We start from the raw sequence: 10,292 nt of genomic DNA on the forward strand, positions 1-10,292 counted from the left end.
AGACTCGTGTTTCGACAGTGTTGGAGGGAGATGGCACAGGGCAGGTATGCAGAGTTCATCAGGGAGAGGCTGACTGAATGCTTCAATCGATGTACCATCCAGCTTTTTATCAAAGATATTCTGAGGGTCACGGAACAATACTTACAAATTGGGAAATTACAGTTTACAGAGGAAGATTGAAAAGCTGTTACTTAAATGGACAATTTGACAGAATGATGAAAAGACGATAAGACTAAATATTTGGCAAATGTTTGCCATGTTCTTGAAGCAGAATGAATGACACCACCTTTACATACCATTTGAATCATGTCAAAATGCTTTGTCTTTATTAGTCTGTGTCTTTACCTACAATATATCACAAATGGCGTAGTACACAATTATACTGGAGTGGAGATTTTAACGTATAAGATCATATATTATTGTAATTACATGTGGCAATATCCAACATTTACACCGGTTGCCTCCGAGCTCGTCACAAGAAAATTAAAGTATTAAGTCTTGATAACATACTGTACAGTCTTGACACAGTAGTCCTTCAAACAACCCTAATGAAACAGAACATAATTAGATGATAATGTGGTTTGGGGTTGAGCTTATAGTAATAAATACTTATTGGGATATTTTGGTCAGGCCTTAAAGTATTAAAAGAAAGTCTAATGGATGCATGTCTGTGCTTGTGCCAGCAGAGGGAGTTACGCACCGGCGCTGCCATCCACCCACATTCACTCCTCTGTTTTACTGAAGATTATTGGACTGTTGCTGAGGAGTGATAGATGTCATGTTGTAGTAATTTTATGAGGAATGCTTTTGATCAGGTTGTGTTTTGGAGGATAAGACACGCTGCGAAACGTCATAGCTGGTTGTATTCAGTGGCAATAGACCTTTGTCGCAGGAGACGTTTATTTTTGCCATGGCAGGAAAAGCACAGGTGTAATTAAGAAGTCTAAAATGGGCTGCATCTCATTTGCATAAGGTGGATTCATGGTCCTGGTGTCCTGTCATGGCTTATTGGGACACCTAAAGAAACCGAGCTATTGTAAATGAGAGTTGTTTTGTTTGTGCTTTAACTGCTGTAGCGAGCTCAAATACTTAAAATATGACATCTGAAGAACTCGATAGCAGTGTGCTTTACCAGAAGCAATATGCCGGTTTCTCCGGATAAAATACAGAAAAATTGTTGAAATTTTAAGACAATATTTTAAAGCTTTTAGCACCATAAACAAAACTCCATTTATCTATACTGCATTGTGGTAGTGTAACTGCATTCTTCTAGAGACCACGAGGGATAAGTGTGAAACTGTATTTGTTACTTTTCATTTGTTTGTGAACTGACCTTTTAATTACACTCAGGACTCCTCGGTGGTGCAACGTTTTTACATGTTTTGTATGTCTTATCAATTCACAATAATATTACGCAAATCATCACAATGAAGAAAACATGTCTATATAAAAATATCACTGTTGTTTGTTATTGTATTATGTTACCGCATTTGTAAAGCAGTTAATGCCTCTGCAACGATGTTGTGGAAACGATGAGAATAGCATAAATTTCCCTTGTTCAAGAGTTATTGTGTGAATCTAATCACTGCTCAGTTTTCAAATGTCTGACACAAACTCCATTCAGTCCTTCATTGCTTTCGCATTTCTGTCCCAGTACTGACCGCAGTGGACAGTGTGTAGGACACAGTGGGATTAGCTGGAGCGAGGGCAGCAGTCTGCTACAGAAACCTCAGGAGGGTTTAACTGACATACTGTCGATAGGTAGGTCTCTGCGCTGGGCTGTAGGTCCTCTAAGCCAGGATTAGGTTGTTCCAGGGCTCAGCTTTGGAGCCAGAAGACCCGTTATGTGCCCCAGGGGGCATCTTGAGAGGAATGGCGCCTCCCTGAGCTGCCATGTAGGCTGGTGGGGCTGAAATCTGAAAAGATGCAAGAGAAGATGATGAGCAGGAATCTTTTCATGCATCATGTCTGGTTGTTTTTATATATGAGGGCCCCTCTGGTTTTTCACCCTCTTTTTACATGATAATTATACATAGAAATACGAAATGTTTGTTACTTTTAATTTTTTTTGTGAACTGAAAAGCTGCTTTTGTCATTATATAACTTTTTTTTTTTTTTTTGGTCTCACCTGTGCGTGTGTGCTGTGGTGTGTGTACAAGCTGTGATTTTCCGGCTCTGTCTTTATCTGGCGAGACTCTTCCGTGGTGGTGGAGGCGCGAGGAGTGCTGCTGGGTGTAACTGGAGTCCCCTCGCTGCCTGGAGTCCCTGCAGGGGACACGGAGGGTTACTGGACATGTATAGAAACATATGCGAATGGGTCTTGCTGCATAAACGCATGACATTTACGCGAACAAATCTACAAAAACATACTTTTAATCTTTGGTGCAAAAGTTAGTGGGGAACCAGGCGTGATGCATTAGCACTGCAAATTATTGCTCTGGGTTTGAAACACAGTTTATAAAACTCCACAAAATATAAACATGGGCACCGGATGCTTTTTCTTATTAGATAATTCGAATTTGTTTTTTTGTTTTTTCACTTATTGATGTTTTGTTTGTTCAGATAAATAATGATGGTCACAGGTCTCAGGGAAGAGAGACCTATAGCTTTGCCCCTGTTAATGTCATATCTAGATCTACATCTAGTCTGCACACAACTATAATGACAAGCCTTTTTGAGACTCACCAGTTTGGGACTTGTTGAGGTTCTTGGGTTTGCGTTTGCGGGTCTGGATCCCCTCTTTCTTCATTGCCAGAGGTCGGGCAACCTGTGGAGACAGCAAGGCAAAGAAAGAGTCCAACTGAATTCAGATGTTATATGTGCAACATCCATAAAGGCTGGAGCCAAAATCTCCCAAAATCAAGATTTAAGCTAGATTATGGCAAAAAAATATACAACATATATTTGGATATCTGTAAAACTAAAACATTTATTTCCCACAAACTGGGAGAGGTCATTGGTTTTATCACCTTTATGTATCAGCGTTGATTGATTGATCGCTTATTGTCTCCTGTATTTTTTAAACTTATTTTCTCTCTCTGCTCTCCATCACCCCAAGAGGTCAAGGCAGAAGGCCGCCCACCTCTGAGTCTGCCATTACAGAAAAGCCAATGGAATTTCACATGTGCAAAAACCCATGTGATCACATGGGACCAGATACATGAGATAGTGCACATGTGCATTTTGCTCATCGGAAATGTGGTTTCGGAACATTTTCATGATGTAATGTGTGAAGCCCATGCAGATTCCCATGTGAAAGCTTTTCCACATATTTCCCCCCTATTACCATATGTGCCAACATGTGGTAAACATGTGTCATAGATGTGATCACGTGTGTCCTATGTGGACATTTGTTTTTTTTGTGGATGTAGTAAGGTTCTGATGCAAAGCCTTTACTACGTGAAGTGCCTTGAAATGACTTGTGTTATGATTTGACACAATATGAATACAATTGAATTTCATTTCTTACCATCCATGCAGCTATTGGTTTCAGCTGATTTCAATAAATTACAAATTTCTTACCGAAGCATTAGATTAGACTTTCATTACGAAAGTTAAACTATCACTGTGCTTGATCTGTACTATGCTCAAATGTGGACCTGCGTCCTCCATGTCAATTCATTTAGATTTTCTGAACATATTTAGAAGATGCAAATACAAATTATTTCCTAAAGTGAGTGTCCCTCCTCTCGCTCTCTCTCTCTCACCCCGTGGAGTTTCATGTAGAGCCCACAGGCGTTGCAGACCGGCTCTCCCTCTGCATTTCGTCGCCACAGGGTTGTGGTGGTGGTGTGACAGTTGGTGCAGCACAGGCCCACCCTCCTCGAGGCAGACTGAGGCAGATAAAACAAGTCAATCATCAGTGAAGAGAAAGAGGTGGAGAAATCATTTTTCATCACACAGGGCAAAAATGATCTCTTTAATAGGAGTTGATGAGGAGAAGATGCTGCTCACGTGATCTGCTATCACCTACCAGCCGTCTTTGGGGTTTGATAAGAGGTCTGTTGATGCCATTCATCTTGTGGTACAGTCCACAAGCATTACACAGGTAGTGGCCAGTACCATCCCGCCTCCAGAGGGGGGTTGACATCGCCCCACAGTTCACACACTCTCGTCCCTCAGCGAAGTCATCAAACAAATCTATTTTCATAACAAATATGAAATAAATAATAAATCAAGTTACTTGACAGAAATGTTCTTTTGGTCGAGATAGTCCCGCTGTTACTCTCTATTCTGATAGTAGTAGTTTCATCTTTAAACATCATAAGGGTCTCCCATATGAGCTGAAATAAGTTATTCAACACTTAGACTTTGAAACACATTCAAAACTTTGGTGGAACTAAGTCTGTGGTTCTTAGAAAAAAATATATTCCACAGGGTTTATGCCACAAAAAAATATTTCCATAATTATTTCCTGCACAGTCCAAACCCTGATAGATTAATTATGACGTGCATTGGCATTCATACGCCAGCAGGAGGGGCAGGCTGCTGCCGTGAGGTCCCTCACAACAGCAGCCTGGAATCCCTCCTTATCTCACAACTCCCCTGAGATAAAAGCCGCCTGGAAATAGAGATGGAATAGAGCTCCATCATATTAAAATACCGACTCCATGTCTATCACATCTCACGACATCTGATAAATGCAATCTTCGCTCTCTATTTTGGCACATAACGGAGTATTTCCCAAGAACCACTTAGCCCTTCACGATTCAAGACATCAATCTGTGGGGTGGAGGTGATAGTTTGGCTTTCTTTTTTCTTCATACAGCTGTCATACCATCAGCACAAGTTGCAGCAGTTATCTGACGTGTAGACTCAATGTCTTGATGGATTTACACTGAAACCACATCATAATGTGTTTTTAATCACACACTTTGCTACGCATAATTACTCTTCTTCAGATAGTATGAACCTGGCCTAGCATCTGGTCCTCCCTTGCGGCACACTGCAACTAGAACGGCACTCATACACATGCAGGCCTCCTCAAGGCTGAGAGCCAAACAGAGATGGCAGGGCAAGCTAACCTTGAGCTAAGCAGTCATTGTAGCCAACACAACGCAGCAATACGAGACAATACACAAAAGAAACACTGCAGCGCCCACCTCTATCTAAATGAAAGTTTGCTTTTTTTCCAACTGTTTAAATGTCAGTGTGTGTCTTTATCAGGGTGCAGTTAAAAAAAAAAAAAAAACACCCAGACAAACGCGTTAGGAGGCCAAAGGGGACAATGGAAATAAAAGGCTCATTCACATGTGACGTGAGGACTACTATCTGTACAGAGTCTATTTCTGTTGTCACAGATGAAGAGTTTATTATTTTAAGTACAAATTTTGGGTACTTCAACAATTGCTGAATATTTACTTTGTTTGGACAATATACTTTGACTCTGTTACATTTCAGGTTGGAATATTAGGCTTTTACTTACATCCATCTGTGTGGAGACTTCGTATGATCAAAATATCAAAATGTGATGCATACAGTTTATTGTCAGTCACTATATAACATAACTAAATGCAAATCCAATTTTGTACATTCATATATTGCATACTTTTTAACATTTCAACCTATTCAACCTAATTTTTAGTGGATGAAAGTAAGTCTTGAGAACATTTACTCAAAAACTATATTTAAGTATTTCAATTTCAATTCTACTTTAAACGTTTTCTCCACATTTTCCTTTTACTTTAATTTTTACTGACAAAAAGAAAATGAGCATATGAGTCATTTTTACAGTTTACCCAACAATATAGTGATTAAAGCAGGTTAACTAGCTTCATCTGCAAGAGTCAAATTCTACTTGAGTACATCAGTAATAATTAAATGATAAAATAGAAACAATAATAAAATCTATAATGATGTTGGGTCATTTTTCTGCATTTACTTTTAATACTTTAAGTAATCACATGATTTGTGGATAATATTTTCTTGGCATCCCTTTTGGATAAGTAAAATATCTAAATATATTCTACACCACCAGCTGCTCTTCAGAATAGAATGTATTTTTCTGTTTTGCGTTGAGTTTTTAATTAGATTTGACGTTAATTGCTTTTTAAATTGTATTTTACTAAAAGGTTATTTCCCCCACTGTTTACCCAAATGCCAAACAAACTGCAAATGCCTTCTTTTTTTTTTTAAATGACTTTTTAAAGTCATTATCAAGTTATCATTTGTTTTTGTATTCTAAATTCCACAGCTAAGAAATGCTGCTCCTTATGTGAAATATGCTTTTTATTATCATGACTTCCAGGGACATATTGGACTATATAAAACAGACAACATATTTTTTTCAGAAACTATAACAATGACATTATCCAACAAGTAATGATTTAAAAGATTCTGTAATTGGATGAATGGTTTAGCCAATAAATTTCCATCTTAATCTGATTTTGCAAAAGAACGATTATAATAGGATATAAATAAATGCACAAATTATGTCCCATAAATAATGATTTGTCTTTTTTTTCTAATCAGTAACAATATATCTAAGTTCTTTAGATGATAACATGTTTATCAGCTATTTTAAGATGAAAGTAATTGTGATCTCATGGTCAAATAACACAAAAACTGAAGTTGGGCATTTCATTTGATAATCAAAACGGTTTGTGCAAATGTTTTTGGTTTTGTTTCCTCATGCAAACCATCTGTTGAATATAGCAAGAATATATGTGATGATCTGTGTGATGATGAGTTTTCTCTTTCATTTTTTAGTTAACAGATGAGGGAGTTCCCCATCTCTTATTCGCTGACAGAATAATATGCTTTTATGGCTGAATGCCACTTCATCAGACTAAACTTTTGCAAACAAAAGCAGTGACTGAACAAGAGTATGACTGTAATGAGATGAAGAGGTCAGACTGGATCAATGCTGTTATCTCTCACACTGCTGCACAATTGATCTTTTTTCTGTCTTCATCAAACAGTTCAGGCGATGGCCATTTAAACTTAAATAAGCACCACACAGGTCACTTGCAATTAACTGGTACAGTACGAGTACCTGGTGTTTAAAAATGACGGTGTAATCAGCTGCTACTTTTAGTGATATATCTTAAAATGGCCCGTAGCAACTGTGTAAAGTTACATGACACTGAATCGAAACATGCTCATATATTCAACTGCATAAAAAGATTAACGAAACGAGTCCGTCCCTCATCAGCCTGCAGCCGTGCACAAACTGTAGATAATGTGAGAAACACGGGTCAAACAAACTCAACGCTGATTAGTAGCATAGACTACACAAGGTGCAAGTCGCAGCCATTGAAAACCTGACAACCTACGCAAAACAAATGTGTTGTGAAACCTCTGTCATCCATATGGTCCAGAGTACACTGCAGCCTGCAGCTATAGGCCAAATTCAGGTCCAGTGCAGGGACACGAAGGACCCATCAGTCAGACTTTTGCTCAGGCTGGAGGCTGGGCAGGTCACAGCTACTCCTAACATAAATGTTTTATTTAATCAGAGAGGATTCACAGAAAAGACTCTCCTGTTAAGTTTCCAGGGATGTGATTCCCTTCAAATTAAATCTGATCTAATCTGATCCAGGAGGCCGCAGTCAAACACAACTCATAAACCACAATAATCCCCATAAACTGTGTTATCAATTCAGCGGCTGTTAAATATGAATTTGTATCAAACCAATAATGTTTATTTGATTCCCAATGTAAAGGAAACATACAGTCTGAAGTCTGACTTGGGGTGGGTGCATTAAACATGTGAGTTTTGATGAGACAGTTAACTGACTGTCATGCACTCAGAATGTCTTTTTATACTTCTAATATATTTAGTCTCCACATTCATTTGTTTTACAACAGGAATACATATTTTAACGGCAGCTACAAAATAAAATACGTTATTAGTCATTATTAATGTCATTAAATTGCTTCAGGAGATACAATATTAAGTTATATGGCCTATGTATAAATTATATAAAGTCATATTAAGGCTTAAATTGTGTTGCATTACATGACTGTATCCAAGTGGGGTAATTTTTTTAATTGGTGTGTTGTTGTTAATAATGTTCAAAATTAGATGTGATGAACATAACAACCTTGTTCTTTTGACGTTAATTCTCTTTCATAGAAATTCAATTATGTAGCCTGATCTGCTATTTTTTAAAATAAAAAACAGGCCAAAATATGAGGAGTGTAATGGATTTGATTTATACCAGTAGTTGTGTAATAAATCACACATGTAATATTGTTATAGGCTATTGCATTGTTAGCTATAATTTACTTGCTATTTTAAAATCATATTTCGGGCCGTTTATATTATAGACTATATTATTGCTCGATTGGTCCGCTGCAGTTTGTTGACCGTCATTAAATAACAATTTTAAAACATTTCTCCTCGTTTGTTTGAAATGTTACTGCCATTACCTTTTGTCGTTTTTGATTCATAAAATTAAGCCCAAACATAAGTAGCCTAGATGAAGAACGAAAACGTGTTTCTTTTTTTTTTTTTTAATACAATTAATGTCGTCTTTCTCCTTGTTGAAGCTGAGTTTGACATTCCTCTCATTTCTGTCTGGATGACCTCGAATTTCAGAAATTTAAACATATTTTATTTGAAAAGACAGAATGACTTTTGCACACATTTTTGAATGTTAAAATAAAGAAATAGGAGTATTTTATTTCCTGGTGCTCACCTATGTTTGGGTGCCGTGTTGTGCCGGGAGGAGCGCCAGTTTGGAGACCGTGGAGAACAGGGCTGTCGAAGGGGGGCGCCGGCCATGTTGCCCCCACGTTTGGGCTCATGTAGGCCGAATAGGGGCTGTGATAGGACCCGCTGAGGCCTCGGGCGCCGTAGTGCTCCCTACCGTTAGTAGAGATGTTTAGAGGGCTGGTGTAAGAAACTGCCGTCTCCCGGGCCGTGGCCACCCCGGAGGACAGAGGTGGGCTGGTGGAGAAGGTGAAGCGCGAAGACACCGGGGAGTGGTTGTATGAGGGCACCGAGTCTGCGCCCGGCTGCGCCCAAGCAGAGTGACTCGACACGGGACTGCTCTGCTGAGATGCACCGGGCGTCTGGAGGTAAGGCAGCGCGGGAATCATGGGGGTGACGACCCGGGTGGTGGGCACATAAACCGGAGAGGTGCCCGCCGAGGTGTTGTGCAGAAATCCGGCCTCATAGGAAGGGGGTCCGTGGTTGGTTGTCATTATGCCCTGGTACATATCCACTCCTTGGAGTTTAACATCCGTGTTGATAGACGAGATAAGTAATAGTGTGGATGCAGCGACGCACAGGGTTACTGCATATTACCGTAAAAACATGCACTTTAAAACAACCCGGCAAGCCCCCTGAAATCAGACCCGCTGTGAAGGTCTGCAAAGAAGCAAGCGAAACATCCACAAAATAAAAATAAATGTAAGAGAGGAGGAGGAGGAGTGATTCCTTGTGATCAAGATGCAGCTGTTATCCTCTAGCTCTCTCTCGCTCTCTCTCTCTCTTTATTTCTCTCTTTCTGTCCTTCTCTCTCTCTCTCTCTCTCTCTCTCTCTCTCTCTCTCTCTCTATGGGAAATAAAAACGTGAAGATTTAAATTTGATCAGTTTACAAAAAAAATGTAACACCCAATTTTAGATATCCCATGTATTTGGCTAAATGTCTTTATGTTCTTACTGATTATATACCGGTCGATAAAATACGGTTTTGTTTCTTTGTTTTTAATGTTTATTAAGTTTTATTTTTCATTTGAGAATTAAATCAATGAACAAAAATGTTTGCAGAAGATTTACTGATTTATTTATTCTTAGACCTTCAAAATGAAGCGGAGACGTTTCTATTTGTCTTCTATTTGAAAGATTATAAAATGTCTTCATAAAATCCTAAAAAATCCTTAATTTTATGAATAGATGATAAAGGATACAAGGGTTACTTGACATTACAAGAATTCACTGAACACTGCGCCCATTCGTCAAAACATTTTGGTTAATCTGAAATGATCAGGTAGAGAAGTCAAATGTTTGCCCCACTTTTTCGTTTTTAAAACGATCTATGAATGCTGCAGCCTATATCTCTTTTACCGGTGATATTCAAAGTTATAAATAGGTGCAATCAGGTGCATGATAAACATCATTTTTTTTGAAAACGTGTTTTATAATAGGCTGTTTGTCCTCTTTTGTTGAAGCTGCATTGAAATAAATCACTGAAAAGGTTGAAAATATCGGTGATGCAGAGTGGTGCCAAACGCGATCTAAATCTTTTTTTTTTTTTTTAATTATTATGTTCGTTATTAACGACTTAGAAAAGTCCTGAATTGGGCCATGTTAAGGGAACAGTGATGTCAAAAATCCTATGTG

The 10,292-nt window shown here is 38.6% G+C and overlaps 1 protein-coding gene across 2 annotated transcripts; it reads right to left on the reverse strand.

The window, feature by feature from the left end:
• Nucleotides 1–269: 269 nt before the first annotated feature.
• Nucleotides 270–9,383, reverse strand: gata4 (GATA binding protein 4). Of its 2 annotated transcripts, none has more exons than XM_069158281.1 (6): nt 8,643–9,383; nt 3,974–4,140; nt 3,708–3,833; nt 2,686–2,767; nt 2,129–2,265; nt 270–1,916 (listed from the first exon to the last, which is right to left on the reverse strand). In XM_069158281.1, the coding sequence occupies exons 1-6, from the start codon at nt 9,163–9,165 to the stop codon at nt 1,791–1,793; spliced, it is 1,161 nt and encodes a 386-aa protein (XP_069014382.1). In that variant the 5' UTR covers nt 9,166–9,383; the 3' UTR covers nt 270–1,790. The 2 variants fall into 2 exon arrangements, with proteins under 2 accessions (XP_069014382.1, XP_069014383.1); XM_069158282.1 differs by having other exon boundaries at nt 2,129–2,287.
• Between the last annotated feature and the right edge of the window lie 909 nt (nt 9,384–10,292).

This window comes from Embiotoca jacksoni, unplaced genomic scaffold (assembly GCF_022577435.1).
Source record: "Embiotoca jacksoni isolate LCO1_2020_lvr unplaced genomic scaffold, fEmbJac1.0.p SCAF_23, whole genome shotgun sequence".
In the NCBI taxonomy this organism is placed as follows: Eukaryota; Metazoa; Chordata; class Actinopteri; family Embiotocidae; genus Embiotoca; species Embiotoca jacksoni.